Genomic DNA, 20,531 nt, shown 5'->3' on the forward strand with positions numbered 1-20,531 from the left:
GGCTTTTCGAAAGCTACTACTCAAATATATATGGATTACTTCAGTATTGTAACATCGGTGTTCATCCTGAGTAAATGACAGAATAGAAAGGATGCGAACCACGTTGTGTACATTCGCCATGCACTCATGAGTTTTCTCATAAAATCACGAACCAAACTACCATACCAATCACGATTATTATGAAATGAAACACAATTTTTACAGGCATGTTTTAAAGAATATCGTCGATGCCCAGTTAAAAACACTCATATATTCATGAATGCCCTCAACTCGATAAATGCCTAAAATTAGATGGATGGGCTTCATACTTGGGAGGGGCTTACGATCGTACGGTACTTTAACGCAATTGGGCTCCCACTGTCAGTATACTGTGGTTCAAACGCATAATGTTCTAACCCAAGTTCTAAAAAGCACATTGTGCATATAAAAGTTGAGTTTATACTTTGAAAAGTACCCGGATGTTAAATATGCTTGTTTGTTATTTATTCCCCTACATGAATGGCCTCCATGGTGTTTAATTTTAAGTACTTCAAATGCCTATCCAAGCTACAGTAATAATTAAAACAAAATTAAACCACTGCAATATTATTTCAATATTATTTAGAATATACACAACTATAAATTAAGGCCGCTTTGAGGTTTGCTTCAAACAATTTTGTAAGTGAATTTATTAGATAGTTTGAGCTGTATTTTAATAGTTCTAAACAGAAACCATTTAAGCCTAGTGCTTTTTTGGATTTTAACATTTTCAGTGCTCAACTAACTTCTTTTTACACTAATAACCTTATCTAAGTGATCATTTACTATCATTTTCTCTTCATGTTTGGATAATTCTTTTATTACATTTTCTTGGAAACTATTATCATCTTTTTCATTGTTTAGTGTTGCATAATATTCCATCCATTTAGTTGCTGAAATTGGATTATCACTATTTTGATCTGTATTTTTCATATGGTTAATAATTTTCCAAAATTCTTTTGAATTTCCTTGTTGAAGAGTTCTGAGTTTATTAAGATAATTTTCTTGGATTTGGTTTTTCTTTTGTTTTATAAGTTTCTTAAATCTTTCCTTTTTAGAATAAAAAGTTTGTCATAGTTGCATATCAAATGGAAATTTATTGATCAACTTTCCACAAGCCATTAGTGGTGTTCTCACTAGGCAAATAACGCCTTTTATTTGAGAATGTTGTTAAAATGTGCGTATGAACAGAATAGGGGTGGACCAGATCCTAAACGCCGTTGTCACACCGGCTCTTGCACAATGGAATGTGTCGTGTGAACACAATATGATGGCCAAACACCCTCTATCCTGACTTATTTTGACATTACTTGCTTGACATTACACAAGATGGCATCAGAGGTCACAAGTCGAATGTCGAACTGGTCAGACGAAAAAACTAGATTACTGATATCTGTTTGGAGAGACAATTCAGCAGATTAGCTAATATTTGCATAACAAAAAACAGTGTCAACACCGGCGTTTTTTAGATGTGTGAGATCGTAGCTATTAGATCATGTTTACTCTGGTTGCATTGTTTATCAAACCATTGGGGATTTCTTTTTTGGTTTGAATATTTTTATTGGATTGATTTTATTAAAAATAACTGTTCAGCTGAATTTTCTAGTAGCTGATTACATTTCTGGGATGCTATATTTGCATTATTATGACTTAAAATTGTGTTATTAAACTCTTCAATTTTATTAGTCCCCGATCAGACGATAGTCTCTGTCCGTCTGTGCGTCAGTCTGTCCAGGGTTATATTTCAGAATCCCTTGGTCTTATCCCGTTTATTCTTTGCATGTGCCTAGTAATTTATGTGGGACATATGCACATGCAGTGGTTCAGCGATTTGATTCAAAATGGCCGACTGGCAGCCATCTTGTTTTTTGAAAATGTCGCATTTTGGACATGATTTGTCAGTTTTTATTCAAATTTAGTACATAGATCATACATGTTAGGATACATGTCCCCGACCATCCGTGAGTTCCTGAGTCTGTCTGTCCGTGTGTCCGTCCGTTCATTCTTTGCATGTGCCTAGTACCTTATGTGGGACATATGCACATGCAGTGGTTTAGCGATTCAATTCAAAATGGCCGACTGGCAGCCATCTTGTTTTTTGAAAATGTTGTATTTTGGACATGCTTTGTCAGTTGTCATTCAAACTTGGTACATAGATTATACATGTTAGGATACATGTCCATGACGAATTATTTTGCAATTGGATCAAAGATGGTCAACTGGCAGGCATCTTGTTTTTTTTATGCGGTATCTTCGATGTGCTCTGTCAGTTTTCATTCAAATTTGGCACATACATGTACTTTATACATGTTAGGATGCATGTCCATGACAATTTGTTTCAAAATCTGGTCAAGGATGGCCGATTGACAGCCATCTGATTTTTTGGCCTTCTACTATATTTCCACAATTTATGTACCATTTTCATTCGTATTTGGCACATACCCGGTACATCATACATATCAGTGTGTTTCATAATCAGATCAAAGATGGCCGAATAACGGCTGTTTTTATTTTTGGCCATATTACTATTACATGGAACACGTGTTTTGATGTAAATAAATAATCTGTTGTATATGCCACTTGGAACTCAAGTTTCAATGACACACTCACAACAACCCCTCCTCTTTAATATGACGAGCACAAAGAGAACTTTGAAAAATTTAACGGGGACTGTGTCATTTTGAATGACTTGTTCTGTATATCTTTTGATGCTAATCTACCATGGTCTATCTATCCTGGGATAATTTATCCCATTTCCACTTCCTACACATTGGCTGCCGCTCTAATTTAGTGTGTTCATGTTTATGTTGTGTAGTGTGCACATTAAGTAATGTTGAAATTTTGCAATGATCTGAATAACTGTGGACTTTGAAATATTCAAATTTGTTGGAAGATTAATTGTTGCTAAGCCATAGTCTACCACACTGTTACCATTCCAGTGATAACATGTGTAGTTTCCACAAATATCACCTGCTATGCAACTATTTAGAATTTTCAAGTTACAATATTTACAAAGATCACATAATAGTTTACCATAGTTGTTTTTGTTTTTATCCATGTTACAGCGGTTCAAATTAGTATCTATCATATAATTTTGAGGTGGTGGTACATGGCTTGAACTGTCACTTTGGATTAAATCATGGAGTAAACCAGTTCTTGCATTTATATCTCCCATTATAAAATACTAGTAGAACCATTTGAATCCATCTCACTAATTATTTTTTCTAACCGTTCAAAAAATGTGTCTGAGTTGGTGTTGGAATTTGCTGGTAGATTGTAAACGAAACATATGTATATATCTGTGGGCGTATTGAAAAAAAGTTTTTGTAATTTACACCAAATTATATCTTCATGCTCAGTATCAATTATTTGTATACCACTCCTTATTGAATTACGAATTAGAATTGTCAGCCCGCCATGCAGTACGAATACAGTATCAGAAATCTCACCATTTTTATCCCTATTTATAATTATATCCTTGCGTGGTTTCCCAGGCAAATGTCTACTATCAAATAATATGTAGTAAATCACTACTATTCCTGATTGTTCACTTAACTTCTAAATGTATTTTGATCTATATTGTGTGTTTGTTACAGGTGAAAGTGCTTGCAAGAATGAGACATCCTAATATAGTATCATATCTGGAGTCATTTGAAGGTATCTGTCTTGGTTTACTATGATTTAAAGTAAATACTGTGTAATAATACTCAGCCATTTTCCTCTTTCTTTAATGCTATATTTAAATGTTTTTACAGATCATGGAAATCTCTATATTGTCATGGAATTTTGTGATGGAGGTAAGCAGAAATGTAAAGTACTTTATTTTTTTCACTTGTAATTTATTTTCACTGAAGGAATGAATCAGTTAAAATAGAATGCAGTGAAATACTGTTTGTACATTCAACTTATCAACCAGCATGTGCTTAAAAACAGAAATGCTATGCACTGGTTTGCAATTTACTGTGACAACCCTGCTCATATGTACATTTTACTAGTCTGGACTTTTGTATGTATATTAAAGTACATCAGAAGGACCAGTCCTGCCAAGCAGATAATGCAAGTGCATATTCTTTTAGAATCACATCACATCCAACCTCCAAGGGAGTGAGGAAATTTTTTTTTAAATATTTTGCTTTAGTTACCGTAAAAACTCCAAAATTTAGACCGGTTTTAAATAATTAACGTTGGAAATGTGACGTGTTTGTAGAGTCAAAATTAAGGTGCATTTCCGGACGGTCGAATTTTTCAGAATAGAAATCAGCAAATGAAAAAAAATGGGATGATAGACAGTGTGCTTCGTTAGTTTTTAAAAAAATGCAATGTCCGTCAATTGACGTAAACTTCCCCATGTTTCACGGTAAAAGCAAAGGTCGTGGCCTAGTTGTAGGCTAAACAACTCAAAATCAAAACAATGTCATCAATCAGTGAATATTATGACAAGGAAAACAAAACATCAAGGCGGAGAAAAGGTCAGCACAAAACTAATAGGTCAAAAGACAAAGCTGTCTCGCACTACCTAGGAAAACTTGCAAATGTTCGAAGTACAGGTACCCATTGGACAAAAGATACATGGAAGTTTAGCAAACTATCTCCCCGACCCAGTGCAATGTATCCAGTTAGAATCAAAGCTCACGTATCCCTTATTTGAGGGACCAGAATCTGCCGTAAATTCGCCCTTGGATTAAAAAATAAAATAGGATTTAAGAAAATAAAATGGGACTTTTAAGGTGTATTTTGGCGTCATTTTTCGGACATTTCAATCATTCCTGACGGCTAAAATAGAGTAAGTTTTACCGTAGTCATTGACGTCTATTCAAGAGTATGATTTTTATCGTGACTAGCGTGAACGGGTAAGCTTCGTTTCGACAATGAGCTGTTATCACTGTAAACCATGTTAAATTATTCGTCAAATGCCCAGTTTATTTTTTAAAAACAACTAATTTTTTAAATTAAAAAAAAATCATGTCGTTTTCGCATCAAAATCCAAGCCAAAAGATCGTACTACAACATCAATCTCTTCCACATTGTGTTCAATAACATTAACATATTTAAATAAGCTATGGTAATTTGAACACGTTGACATCATCCAGCTTTTTGATTGGTTAATTAACGATTTGACCTATTTGACCTAAGAGAACATGGCGGATATCCTACAGCATCAAACGTTTATATAAGACCGGAATCATTCGCTTACGATGAAACTAAGTTGACTTTTATTTGTATTTCATAATAATTCAACGAATTTATTTTGTGTACATTATTATAATCACTACTGAGTAATAATCAACAATTCAGAAATGCAGCATGACCGGATTTTGCAACCATGATCATTTGCTTCTATGTAGAAGATGTGTGTTGTGTTCGTTTTTATTTGAAAATTCGTTTAGAATATACTTTCGTTACCAATAAAATAAAAATCTCTCAGTCAATCAGAAACCCAGATTCATGCATTCGGGGAAAGTCCGGTTTGAACGCTCACATCGTGTTTTTTTTCGTTTGGTGGAAAACCCAAACTGGTCGAAATTTTTGAATAAGAATGAGTCAGCAATTTTCAGTGAAGTCGAAATTTTGGAGGAAAATTAAACACCGAAACCTGACAAATAACTAGGCGTTCGAATTTTTAGAGGGGTCGAAATTTTGGAGTTTTTACGGTACACACAATTGTACAAATAGTTTGTGGGCACATATGGGACTTAGAGTAGGAAACCCAACATCATTGCCAAGCTGACTTAATAACTGTGTGTCTTAGAATGTATTTTATGGCTGCATATACGGGTATGTAAATTAAATCAAAATCAAGATAAAAAGTTACTATTCTCAGAAGCAGACATCCAGGCCTGGCCTTTTCATTGCCTGGCTACTATCACAGTGAAAACAAAGGCTGATTACTTCATAGTTGAGTTTGCGCTGTTTCCTCGACTTTAGCTGTTTTCACCAGTGCTTCACCCTGCGTTTTAAGACATAGCTCCGTCCCCTCAAATTAGAAGAATGTTTTGAGAGTAACCCATTAGATGTTATCCGGTATCACTTGATCATGAATAACAATAGTTTCTGCAGTACCTTCAACATCATTTTCAGATGTGTAGTTGTCATATTGAAATATAAACTCCTCTTGAAACACAACTAACAATTATTAACTCCCGTGTGCGAAGCACAAAAGGGAGTCTTTGCAGTTACCCTGTCTGTATGTATGTATGTATGTATGTATGTATGTCACTTTTTTTGTTCCACCGTTATCTCAAGAACCACTAATAAAATTTTGGTGAAACTTGGTACATAGATGCTCTGGGATAATGCGCAGAGTTGATTAGGTTTTGGTAAAAATCTATGAATATTAATTACCTAATTTGCATGATAATTAGCTGATTTTTAGCTGTTCCAAGACTGTTCCACTGATATCTAAAGAACCACTCATTGGATTTTGATGAAATTTGGCACATGGATGCTCTGAACTAGTGCGCAGATTTGATTAGTTTTGGGTAAAAATCTATGAATATTAATTACCTAATTTGCATGATAATTAACTGATTTTAAGCTGTTCTATGACTGTTCTCCTGATTTTTGAAGAACCACTCATTGGATTTCAATGAAACTTGGCACATGGATGCTCTGAACTAATGCGTAGATTTGATTAGTTTTGGGTAAAAATCTGTTAATATTATTAATTACTTAATTTACATAATGATTAATCAATTTTCGGCTTTTCCACTGATATCTCAAGTACTAATCATAACATTTCAATAAAACTTGTGACACTGCACATACCTGATAGTTTTTAGGGTAATATCAGTACATATTAATTACCTAATTTGCATAATTAATTAATTTTCAGCTTTTGATATTTCGAGTAGTAATGATCACGTTTTAATGAAACTTGGTACATAGTTACTTGAGGACTGTGCAGAGACCTAATTAGTTTTTGGGTAAATATTTGTGCATATTAATCACCTTATTAGCATAATTAGTTAATTTTCAGCTTTTCACCTGATATCTCAAGTACTAATCATCACATTTCAATGAGACTTGCGACATAGATATTCTAGGACTATGCAGAGACCTGATTAATTTTGGGATAAATAATTGTGCCTATTAATTACCTAATTTGCATAACTAGTTAATTTTTTGCTGTTCTATGATGTCTAAAAACCACTCATTGGATTTCAATGAAACTTTTAAAGAGTACCCATCACATTTCAATGAACCTAAGACTATGCACCATATTAGTTTTTGGTAAATATTTATGCTTCTTAATCACCTAATTAACATAATTATTTAATACTGATATCTCAAGTATTGATCATCACATTTGAATAAAACTTGGTACATAAATTCTCTAGGACAATAGACAGTCTGATTAATTTTGGGTTAAAATCTGTTCATATTAATTCTCTAATTAGTATAATAATTAATATTTTTTTCTAATCACATTTCAATGAAACTTGGTACATTGTGCAGACCTTATTAGTTTTACACTTAAATCTGTTCATATTAGTTACCTTATTTGCATAATTAGTTTTCAGCTATTCCATCAATATCTCAAGTATAAGTAATTTTGAATTAATTTGTAATGTGTCTCCAAAACTCTCAGCACACGGGAGTTCTTTCTAAGCTTTCTTTGATTAGTAATAAACTTGCTACCAATATTTTATCATATCAAAATTGTAGTTGTGCAATGTAATGCAGTCCAAAGGTATCACTTGTAGAACAAATTGCTGCTACTAATAAAATTCAAACTTCAAAATGTGGAATTTGCTACTATATGTACCAATATTTCATATTTAATAAGGTCAGTTACCGTATTTACTAAGCATGTTTTGTCTCATTTAACCTAACCCTTGTGTGCATTGTCTTTTTTTTATTTTAGGTGATTTGTATAAGGTTATAAATAAACAACGTGGTGTTCTTTTTGATGAAGACAAAGTGTTAGATTGGTTAGTGCAGCTCTGTTTAGCACTGAAACATGTACATGATAGAAAAATTTTACATAGAGATATCAAATCGCAGGTACGTATATTGTTTTCATGATATTCACAAAAGAAATCACTGCCATAAACAGTCAAATTCAAATATTGCACTATTGTCAATGTTGTTACTGTATATAAATAAAATATTCTCACACTGGAACTCCTGTCCGTCCATTCGTTCGTCCGCCTGTTTGTGACTTCTTCTCAAAAAACGCCGAACCGTTTGACTTTATTTTTGGTGTGTAGATGCCGTGATGAGTGTAGATGGTAATTTGTTCATGAGAAGTCGATCTGCCAAAAATTATGCAAATGAGCCCCCCAAAACTCTACTGCAGCGGCCTATAGTGAGAGCGCCATCTATGGTATGGTGTTTGAATAACTTTGTTTATGAATAAGTCTGTGCGTCCTTGTGTCAGTTTCCGTCTGTGTGGGCAGGTCGATTCTCCTGTTAAATCGACTGAATTCCTTTCAAGACTGAACTAAAGTGGTTATGGATATTGTGGAACTCTTGGGACAGACAAAATCGTGTTTGCATGGAATTTACATTTACTTTTCCGAAAGTTGTGGTCGTGTGGATCGATTGCAGAGGTTGCAGTCTGCTGTTGCCATTGTGTTGAACAAAACCGTGCTTGAACCAAGTATCCAGGTTCCTGTGAGTACAATCGTTGACATTTTGAGTTCTGTATGCCAGTATTAACTGTTTCCAGTAGATCGACTCGACCAATTATGTTGTCCCGTCAAGATTTCAACTAAAGTAAAGACTGTTCTTTGGTGTGGAAAAGTCCCGCCATTCGTATCACGTGACTTTCTGTTGTCGACATCCAGACTTGTTTACCGTCTCAGACATCTACCAAACTTTGATTCGTGTGACATTCAGCATCAAGTAGAAAGTGCATAAATTGACTGTGACATTTTACTGTTGTGCATTTCCCGGATCTACGTTGTGATCAAACTTATTATTTTCTATAACGTTAGTCTGCATTTAGTGTAATTTGCCTGCACTGGCATTGCGTAACCTTATCAAGCCAGTGTATAGTTTTCATTTTGCATGATACTAGTATTTCCTTACCGGTAATTATTTTGTGTCGTATTTATTTATTTAGTACTTTACCTGGATTGTGTATTTTACTGTACATACATACATATTGTGACTACCATTCTGGTGAGTGATATTACTGAATACTTACCTTAAATTGTGTCATTTTGGTATTCACTTAAACCAAACTATTTCTGAGGTATCCTATTGTTATAGTTGATACTTGTAGTGTTACATGCATAATTTGGAACTTCAGCCTGCTTTGCATGTTTAAAACATTTTGTATTTTGGATGTCTTCAGTATTCAGTAGTTGAACTCAAGCGTTATATTATTATTGAATACTTAACTATTTTCTGTTGATATAAACCTGTGAATATACTATTTCAGTAATCATGTAGGAATTATTTGTACTTCCCTACTGTTACGGCATTGTAGATTACTGCATTGGTTGTGTATTATTTGAGCACAAAAGTTGCATTACGATAGTCTTAGTATTTTACAGTTAAGCTAATGTATACTGTTGTATTTAGTACGTCTTTGTTACCGTAAGACTAGATAAGTAATCTTTTCAATTATAGTAACTTTAAAGTATTTTCCTTTTTACCAAGTACCTGTATTTAATATCCAAGTGCTAATCTCTGTTGTTACTAGCATATACTTCTATGTATCTAGTGAATACTCATTGCATTCACAGCCTTAGCATATACTTCTATGTATCTAGTGAATACTCATTGCATTCACAGCCTTAGCATATACTTCTATGTATCTAGTGAATACTCAGGCATTCGCAGCCTTAGCATATACTTCTATGTATCTAGTGAATACTCATTGCATTCACAGCCTTAGCATATACTTCTATGTACCTAGTGAATACTCAGGCATTCACAGCCTTAGCATATACTTCTATGTATCTAGTGAATACTCAGGCATTCGCAGCCTTAGCATATACTTCTATGTATCTAGTGAATACTCAGGCATTCACAGCCTTAGCATATACTTCTATGTACCTAGTGAATACTCAGGCATTCACAGCCTTAGCATATACTTCTATGTATCTAGTGAATACTCATTGCATTCACAGCCTTAGCATATACTTCTATGTATCTAGTGAATACTCAGGCATTCACAGCCTTAGCATATACTTCTATGTATCTAGTGAATACTCAGGCATTCACAGCCTTAGCATATACTTCTATGTACCTAGTGAATACTCAGGCATTCACAGCCTTAGCATATACTTCTATGTATCTAGTGAATACTCATTGCATTCACAGCCTTAGCATATACTTCTATGTATCTAGTGAATACTCAGGCATTCACAGCCTTAGCATATACTTCTATGTATCTAGTGAATACTCAGGCATTCACAGCCTTAGCATATACTTCTATGTATCTAGTGAATACTCAGGCATTCACAGCCTTAGCATATACTTCTATGTATCTAGTGAATACTCAGGCATTCACAGCCTTAGCATATACTTCTATGTATCTAGTGAATACTCAGGCATTCACAGCCTTAGCATATACTTCTATGTACCTAGTGAATACTCAGGCATTCACAGCCTTAGCATATACTTCTATGTATCTAGTGAATACTCAGGCATTCACAGCCTTAGCATATACTTCTATGTATCTAGTGAATACTCAGGCATTCGCAGCCTTAGTACCTATTACGTGGTATCTATCAGCACTTAGTGTTTCTAGTTAGTAAATACTGTATTGTGTATGTGGTAGCCATTTGTATTGAGTAAGTTAGGATTACTGCATATGCCATACATTCTCTTCAGTACTCTGTACTGATGTGTTGGCCTATATGGTTGTAGCAGTTAGTGGCACTATACATTACTGTGCATAGATATTCCTGTTAGTCATTATAGTAACCACGTAATGAGTAGTATCTAGTAATACATTTTGATAGCACATTACAGAACTTGTAATTGTATTTTCTACTTTGTATTGATACTTTTTTTGAGAAATAACTGCGTTATGTGACACATTACTGTGTATTACTGTATCCACGTAGCGTTCATTACGATTGTGTTTCTGTTTATGTGTTAATACAACATTCTAACTTTACATGCAACACTGAGCTGGGTATTTTGTTATTGAACCTGAGTCCCCACGACCGCATTTAGCCCACTGCCCCGATATATTACTTGTATCCTACCGTTACTGTGTGTGTAGCTTACACTACTATGACACTAAGTGGTCTACAGTGCTGATATTGATAGTGCATGTGCCTTGGGTTGTCCTCTATCAGTTTTGTTAATTCAGTAGGGAAATTTTCAATTTCCTAATTTTGGCGAATATTTTAAAATGGTCATTTTTGGTCAAAAATTCTATTTTCGACTTCTTCTTCAAAACCGGTAGCCTGAATGCTTTGATGCTTGATGTGTATGTACCTTGTGTTGACATCTACTAGATTTGTTCATCCCATGGCCATATCTTTAATTCTCTAATTTTGGCAAATATTTTTGTCATTTTTTGGTTAAAAATGAAATTTCAACTATCTACTATCAGTGTTGTTCCGAGGCCGCGCCCTTGTGTCATTCCCGCCAAAAAATAACAAAGGACGCAACTTTATTTGGCTGGAAGGGCCTTTGGACACACTCATTTTGCCAGTACAAATCTGTAATGAATAATAACTTTCAAAGAAATCACGGCAATTTGACGACTCATTTTTTTTAATGACGAGTAAAAAAAAAGAAAAATCAGCTCAAAAGAAAAGCAAATCGAATGACGAGATTGGGTTAGATGAGTCAGAAAAATCCACTCCTGTGGAAGATATGTCTTTATCTCCACCGGAAACATCACAGTCTTTGAAAACTACGGTACATGATTCTACTAGTACATCGCAAGAGCGTGAAGATGACATCAGGGGTGAACCGTCTTTCCCGGGAATGCAAACTTTAAGGTATGTCCGACATTTTCAAGATAAGTGGCTACGAGATTTTAAATGGCTACAATATGTGAAGCTTCCAAGAATGTAATGACCTGTAAAGTGTGTATGAAGCATAATAAACAGAACACTATGACCAAAGCACACTTACTCGCCATGCAGAATGTAACGATCACAAAGCAGCAATGATGTCAGATTCAATGATTTCCGACTTTCAGAAGGCGGTAAAAAATGTTCACACTGAAAATGAAAATAGCCTGTTGGTTGCTATACGTGTAGTGTTTTTTCTAGCAAAAGAGCACATTGCAATTAACAAATATGATAGCCTACTTAACTTGCTTGAGCAACTTGAATGTCCACATGTGACAGGACTCGGAACAGGAAAAAATGTTACTTACGCTTCCAACAAAGCAGCATGTGAAATGCTAGAGTCTCCTGCCTCTGTTATCCGAAGAGGACTTGATAATAGACTGCTAAAGTCGCCCTTTGTCAGTGTTCTGTGTGATGAGACCACAGATATTGGTATTAAAAAAAAACTGGTTGTCTATAGTCAAATTTTAAACCCGGACTCCTTCAAACCATCAACACATTTTCTATGCAATTTGGAAGTAACAAGTGGAACAGGCAAAGCCATTCATGAAGAATTGTCTGGTATTATAAAAGAAAAACAGCTTCCACCAACCAAGATAATGGGCCTTGGTACAGACAGGGCCACCGTGATGACAGGGAAAGGATAGGGTGTTACTGACTACATGTTAAGAGAAACCCAATGATGTTAAATTACCACTGTATTGCACATCGTTTAGCATTGGTAACATCTCAGGCAGCTGATGAGGTTTCCTACTTGGTTGAATACCAGCGAATAATGACTGGGATTTTCTACTTTTTAAAAGCATCATCAAATCGTACAACAAGATTAACAGATATTCAAAATTTGCTTGAAGAACCCAATTTAAAAATTAAAGAGGTTCATGAAGTGAGATCATTGTCTGTCTATCTGGCTGTAAAAACTGTGTATAGGTGTTTAGACTCACTCATTACATTTTTTTACCACTGACAAAGATGCTAAATCTAAAGGTTGTGGCAGTAAGATGTCCAAGTACGATTTTTTAGCTACCACTTACCTGCTCATGGACATATTACCAATAGTCTCAGAATTGTGCCCTGTTTTCCAAAAATCTGACCTTGATGTTAGCTTAGTGCAAGTGTCAGTAGATCACTGCAAAACGGCTCTAAATAGGTTGGAATCTTCTGAAGTAGAACATGACACTTACCTTATCAGCTACAGAGTGAGTATCTGAAGTCTGAAAAGGGGAGACTTACCTTCAAAGGTAACCATATCATACAGGGTAAACAGAACATTGATTCAATCAGGGAAAAATTTAGGGACGACGTCAAAAGATCGATGTCGGATAAATTCCTTTATTTTTTTTTCCAAACCCCCCCTACCCCCCACTGAAACTTAATTGATGAATATTGGTCATGACGTCAGACTGCATTCACCATTAAATACAAATTGATAATCGGACAGTAGTATTGCATAGCAGTTGGTTGTCGGGTGGGTGTAAACAGATTTTACCAATGCACCTCATTTGACGCACAGATTTACACTCTAACCAAACCATTTTTCTGTTTTTTTCCTTTTTCAGTCATTTCTGTCCATGATTGGATAGAAAAAAAACGAACTACAAATACACCAAGATTTTTTTGACTTCATTAAAAAATAAAATCGTTTTTGTAGGATGGAAACTTTTTGAGGTCAAAATCCCCCACCCCAAACTAAAGGAAATAAGTTTTTTATCCGACATCGATCTTTTGACGTCGTCTCTTCTTAATGCAATCATAGAAAAAATTGACCAGAGATTTCCAAATAATGATAGTAATATCGTTTATGTTTTTGGTGTGCTTGGAATGAAGCCAATATCATTCTGTTCTCAAAAAGACCTTGAAACATGGGGTAATGAACATTTAGAAACACTTGTCTGCCAGTATGGAATGCCTAAGGTGTCCACACCTCTTAACAACCAGACTCCTGTGACAGTTGAACCAATAATTGATGCAGAAACTACAAGAAAAGAGTGGTCTCTTGTGAAGCCATTGGTAGTCAAAGCTGGTTATCAAAGAGACAAAATGGCTGATTTGTGGGGAATGATTAACAAGTATCATAAAGATGATTTTCCAAATTTGTTAACTCTGGCCTCATTGGCCTTAACTGCCCCAATCCATACTGCTGATTGTGAAAGGGGTTTCAGTGCCCAGAACCAGATTAAAACAGCTGCTAAAAATAGGCTGTCCTCTGCAAGAGTTGATGACTTGCTAATAGTCAAACTTGAAGGTGACCCAATTGAAACATTTGACTTCAATGCAGAATTACAACATTGGAGAAAATCTATATTAAATCTAGATCTTAAGTTGAATTAATGTTTTTATTTCACATGAACATCTTTGAACATTTTATTACTAAGTAGCAAACATTAACAACCATTACTGTACAGTTGTAACCTCTTTAACCATCTTCTTTTAATTTGCCAGTTAACTGTAATGTTGTTATTGTAACACAAAACTGGAAATAAAACTACATGTTATAATGTAATATAATCAGTTCTATGTTTGACTTGTGTTGACCCAAGTTTTGGCAAAATGGTCCCATTTTTGGGGGGTCATGGGGCCATTGGACCCCACTTTTTTCAAACCTTGGCACAACCCTGCACTATTTCCAATGCTTTGGTGTTAGGCCAACCATTGACAACTTTGTGTGGTTGTTTGGCGATATTTCATTTAGAAGTACAAATTTAAACGAAAAGTTGTGGCATATACAACAGCACTAATCTTTTGTACAATAGCCGTTGAGCAACAGGCCATTGGCCTATTTTTTTAATGACGTTTGGGTTAACACTGTGTTAACAATGTATTAGTATTATATAACATCATATAGTTCAGTAGATCCTCACAATAAATGTTTTTTGTTTAAAATTTCTTGATGTTTTGTTTAATTTCAGAATATATTTCTCACAAGACGTGGCATAGTCAAACTAGGAGATTTTGGTATAGCTAAAGTTTTAAACAGGTGAGTGATCAACTGAATATCAACTATATAGAATAGTTGCATGTACTACCACACATTGGTAGTGAACAATAAATGTGACAACACATACCTAATGTATGGTTTAATATTCCGTCCAATTTGACTCCAATGACCACTTTCCAGGCTTACAGCATTCATATTTGGAAGAATGACATGCTTTCTGAGGGGAAGTAAAGTTGTTAGCCTATGTACTGTTCCTGTCTTTGGTCACGTCTTTTTAGTCCCCGTTCGTCTGTCCGTATGCAACTATATCTCGGACACCATTGACGGATTTTATGACAAACTTTACATGAAGACAATACATAATGTCTTACATATGCGCGTCAAGTTACTTTATGATCAGAGAAAAAATGGCTGACTGGCGGCCATTTTGGATGTAAAATTTGCTATTTCTGATACCTAAACGTGTCTGCAGCAGTTTCTTGGAGATGACTGGGCCGATTTGGATCAAAGTTGGTATGATGATCATACATATTGGGTTTGTAGGTGCACGTCATTTTTTTTTTCGTGATTCGAACAAATATGGCCGACTGGCAGCCATCTGGTTTTTCATGGTACCCATGCTACTTTATCTAGAATGCCATGAACATATCTGTTCAAATTTTGTACAAAGATAGTATACCAAGAGATACATCTGCACTAACAAGATTTTTGTGATTCGATTCAATATGGCTGGCCGATCCCAAATTTCCTGTAAAAGCATTAAATCGTAATTTTTTACTTGTCCGAGGCTGTTTAGATCAAAGTTGATATGTTGATCATACATATTGGGTTATAGGTGCACGTCATATTTTTTTCGTGATTCAAACAAATTTGGCTGACTGGTGGCCATTTTGTTTTTTCATGATACCCGTGCCCACTTTCCCATGAATGCAATGAACATTTCTGTTTAAATTTTATACAAAGACAGTATACCAATAGATACATCAACATGAACATTATTTTTGTAATTTGATTCAATATGACTGCCCAATGTCCAATTCTCGTGTAAAAGCACTGAATCATATTTTTTTACAAATCCATCTCCTATTAGTGGTTTCAATCTAATCTCAATGACTTCATCAGCATCAAATTAATATGTCAGATCACAAAATTTTGGACGGGGACTGTGTCATTAACAATGACTTGTTTTCCCTAAAGATTGGCAGTTGCATGAAAACTGACATATTTCACTCAATGTTTGTTTGAGTTGTGTTGTGTTGTTCTCATTTCTGAGTCTGTAAATGGGCCCTGAGCTCATCGCCAGAAGTGATAGTATGAGTTGGTAATATTCATTAATCTTATAAACACTGGCTAAAATAATAAGTGGTTGTGTCTGTTTATATTATCCAAACATTTGTTGTTTGTTTTCCAGTACTGTAGAACTTGCCAGGACATGTATAGGTACACCATACTACTTATCACCAGAAATATGTGAAAATAGACCTTACAATAACAAGAGGTAAGTCATCATAAAATCTATCTATAATCTTTTAACAAGTGCTACATATGGTTGACCAATTAATTACTTTTTTAATACTTTATTACCGGATTCTGCCATAAATTCGCCCATCCGAAAAATCGCCCTGGGCGGTTTCACGGCTAGTGGGCCCTTATTTGGAGTTCAAAATTTCAAAAAATGATCATCAAATAGTGGTAAAGGCTTATATTTTCATTGAAAAATCCACCAACACCGATTTCCAACGCCGGCAGTTGGACCACCCAAAACGAAAGAAACTAATTTAAAATTTTATACAATTTTTTTCTTGCTGGATCACATTAACCAACCTTGTGCGCCAAATACAATTATTTTGTTTCATTTTATTAGTAACGAAAGTATATTCTAAAAGAAGTTTCAAATAAAAACAAACCCAACTGCATTTTCAGTAGCAAATGGTCGTGGTAGCGCAATTCGGTCATGCTGCGTTTCACAATTGTTGATTATTACCTATTAATGTTTCTAATAACGTGCTAAAAATGAATTCGTTGAATTGTTATAAAATGCAAATAAATTTCAACTTATTTCATCGTAAACAAATGATTCCAATCTCATTTTCAATGCTCGATGCTGTAGAAATGAACATCCGCCTTGTTTTGACCTGACCTGACAGGTCAAATCAATAATTAACCAATGAAAACGATGGATGATGCCAACGTGTTCAAATTACCATAACACATTTAAATATGTTACCGTATTTATCCGGGTATAAGCCCAGGGTCCTGAACATGGAAAATTGCCAAAAAGAAGGGGTGGGCGTTTGCCAGGAGATCCCCGGCAAAAATTAAACGAAAATTCGCGAAAATTGACAACACGCAGATCGAACTGCGGCAGGGAATAGAACGGCAAATGAAAACATGCAACGGAAATAAATGAACAATATGCAACACTAGAAGTAAAACAAAAATAATGTATTGCTTATAATGTGACAAATAAACCAGAAATAATAAAAATCGACAGTGTGGAATCATTTGAATTAGGATTTTCCCGCCGACAAACACGCCCAATACGCGTGAACTCAAAATGAATTAAAATGTCAGGGGTTAAACTGCGTAAAATGATTTCCGGTCTCGACAAATTACGAATCAACCGTCATACAAGATCAATAATAATTTACAAATTTACACAGTAAAAATTCATAGCTGTTTGAAAAAAACTTCTCAGATCTTTATTTGTACGTTCATTGCCATCTTCGTCAAACTCAAAACCCTCAAATGTCCAAGTCGGCGTCACTGTAGCCGTCGAACAAAATCCCTACAACTTATTCTTGAAGTTCGTCGATATCGTCCCACACAATTTGGACTTAGCACTTTTAATCCACGGATTTCGCAGTCTGTCAGCTTGGCACTTTTCATTCATGTCTAATCATAATAAAGAGACAAGAAAAATGGGGTCGCTCTGCTGCGATGCCACACGATGCTTTTGTTTACAGTCTAGCAATCATCTTTGACCTTTATGCATCTGCTTGGCTAAGAATGACATCTGCTTATCTGATTGGCTAAGAATGACATCACTACTAGTATTTCATCATAAAGGTCAAATCGTGACATTGCTTTCTTATCAGACTCGACGCTTATTAATCACGGTTAAAGTTATCATTCAGCAATTTCCGGCCGTTGGAATGTCTCACTATATGGATATCGCGGTGGACTTGAAATAGAAAGTTGTTTTTTTATCCAACGACAGAAAAATAGTTTTCATGACAGAAATGCAATAGCGGTGATAAAAGATGGTAAAAAAGTTGGCAGTCTTCGGCGTGACATTGCAAAATTGCTGTCCCCGGTTATGCATTCGCAAGCTGCAACAAAATATTTATAAAGCCATTCTCCCAGGTACGGGTTGCTACAATATTGCAATATTGTTTTCATTGTCGACGACGCTAAAGCTAAACGAGTGCGACACTTTCTTAGCAGTTCTCCTTATACAATTTGCTTGAATCGTTTCTAAGGAAGCACAAACCAAACGGTCGTCCCTTTTTTAGGGCCACGACACATTTTAAAAAGAGAACTACCGTTTCTGCTTTAATATTTTTTATAGACTTGCTGACTGTTATGATTCTGAAAAAAATCAGTGGTGAACGAGCTGCCCTGATGGCAGAAAGCTGTCACAGCTATTTTGCGTTCACCCCTTGTTTTACGCAATTAAGTATCACGACAGACTTCAAGAAAGTCAACTGTTAATACAACCACAGTCAACGAATAGAAAATAGTTTTTACCTTGCCCGTACCATCAAAGATGGAAGGGAAAGGTATATTAAGGGAAAAATTTTGTCCGGCGTTGTCGTCGTCGTCGTTGTCGTTGTTGTTGTCGTCGTCGTTAATAATTGTTATTGTGTGCATAATAACTTTACTAATTCTATTCCAAACTTTATCAAACTTGGTCACCTTATTCATCAGTATAAAGTCTTCCCTGAGTTTGAACAACAGATGTCCTGTATGAAAATTTCATGCAAAAATTGAGAAAATCTGATAAAATATTTTGACTGTTTCTACTTGACTGATCACTGGTGATACACATCAAAGGTCACTGATCTCAGTGGAAATATGCATTGTTGTATGTGTTCAATGAAGCAAATGATTTATCTTGTAATAATATCCTTGGTAATGTATCTCAGAATCCCATACTGGGTTTCAAAACCAACTCATGGAGAGATTGCACAGTCTGATACACATTTGCAAACCTACCAATAAAATCTTTACAGAAAACAAGATGTCAGAAAATCAATATAAGCACTCCTATGAACTAGGTGCCTAACAAGATCTGAAGCTAATAGAAAATCTGTTTAGTTCAAAGTTATCAAATCAAAAACAATACATAAAAAATACATTAAAAGCAAAACATTTCATCCACATTTTAAAAAGACAATTATTCTAAAATATAATGTATTCTGTATTTGACAAACGGTTCATTCGACAAATGAAAACTCACAGGAATATGTTTCAGCTATTAGAACAGAATGATAGAGTTTTATAATACTAGTTTAAAAACGCACTTCAAAGATTGCAGTGTTTGAAGATGTAGATTCTCAGGAGGCAACAGTACTGTTGACTTCTCCCTCCACTGGACACCAACTAACTATTTAAGTTGATTTGCATACAAAGCAGAGCTTGCAACATGATAGCTATTCATAAAGGGTGTTTTTTTTTTTACTTTTCATATAATACAGTAGTCACACAATGAGGCAGTTCATATTTGTCTCAGTGAATCATTAATTTTTGACAGACACCTGTACAAAATACTTGGACTAAAGCCAGCTAAAATTTTCTGTTATCTTGCATATTTTATGAATCTATTCACATCTAAATGCAGCACTTTTTTTTGCAATGAGACATTTGTTTTTGTACTTAAATATCTGAATTACTTTGAAGAAAGCTGGAAATTATGTCCCTTAAAATAATTAAACAAATAAGGCACCAATGTTTTTGTAAGATATTTACATCTTTTAAGGACATTCGGTAGACTGATTCCCCACTGTTGGTTCAACCCCAAAACTTGTTTGTATTCAAAATTAATTATGACAATGCATATTTATATTGAAACAAACTATGATAAAGGGAATTATATTATATAACAAAGGGCAAGGTCACCAGAGTTCAACCATGTTTTGTTTTGTGTAGAAAAAGACCCCCTGGGCGCGTGCCCGGATATGCCCTCAACTTCTTTATTGTGTCAAAAGTGGGGGGTGGGCGTTTGTCCAGGCATGGGCTCTTACCCGGATAAGTACGGTAATATTAATGAACCCAGCATGGAAGAAATTTGCCGATGTTGTTGTACGATCTTTTGGCTTGGCTTTTGATGGGAAAGCGGCATGATTTGTTTTCAAATAAAAAAAATAGTTGTTTTCAAAAGATGAACTGAGCATTTGAAGAATAATTTAACATTATTTACAGCGATAACAACTCATTGTCGAAACGACCCATTGACGCTAGTCGGAATACACATCAATACTCTTGATGTGACTACGGCGAAACTTTTAGGCATCAGAAAAGATTAAAATAGCACCTTAAGAAACTGCAGAAAAATCGCCCTGGGCGGGTTCTTGGTCCCAATT

At 35.1% G+C, this 20,531-nt stretch overlaps 1 protein-coding gene across 5 annotated transcripts in view; it reads left to right on the forward strand.

The window, feature by feature from the left end:
• The window catches only part of LOC100369595 (serine/threonine-protein kinase Nek1-like), a 102,364-nt gene that overhangs the window by 12,760 nt on the left and 69,073 nt on the right, over nt 1–20,531 (forward strand). For all 5 annotated transcript variants that reach the window (XM_085497614.1, XM_085497611.1, XM_085497612.1 and 2 more), the window contains exons 3-7: nt 3,615–3,675; nt 3,774–3,815; nt 7,883–8,022; nt 14,918–14,985; nt 16,358–16,444. In XM_085497614.1, coding sequence (XP_085353740.1) covers nt 3,615–3,675; nt 3,774–3,815; nt 7,883–8,022; nt 14,918–14,985; nt 16,358–16,444 — 398 coding nt within the window. The remainder of the gene's footprint in view (nt 1–3,614; nt 3,676–3,773; nt 3,816–7,882; nt 8,023–14,917; nt 14,986–16,357; nt 16,445–20,531) is intronic.

Source organism: Saccoglossus kowalevskii, chromosome 4, assembly GCF_978046115.1.
Source record: "Saccoglossus kowalevskii chromosome 4, keSacKowa6.1, whole genome shotgun sequence".
Taxonomy (NCBI): Eukaryota; Metazoa; Hemichordata; class Enteropneusta; family Harrimaniidae; genus Saccoglossus; species Saccoglossus kowalevskii.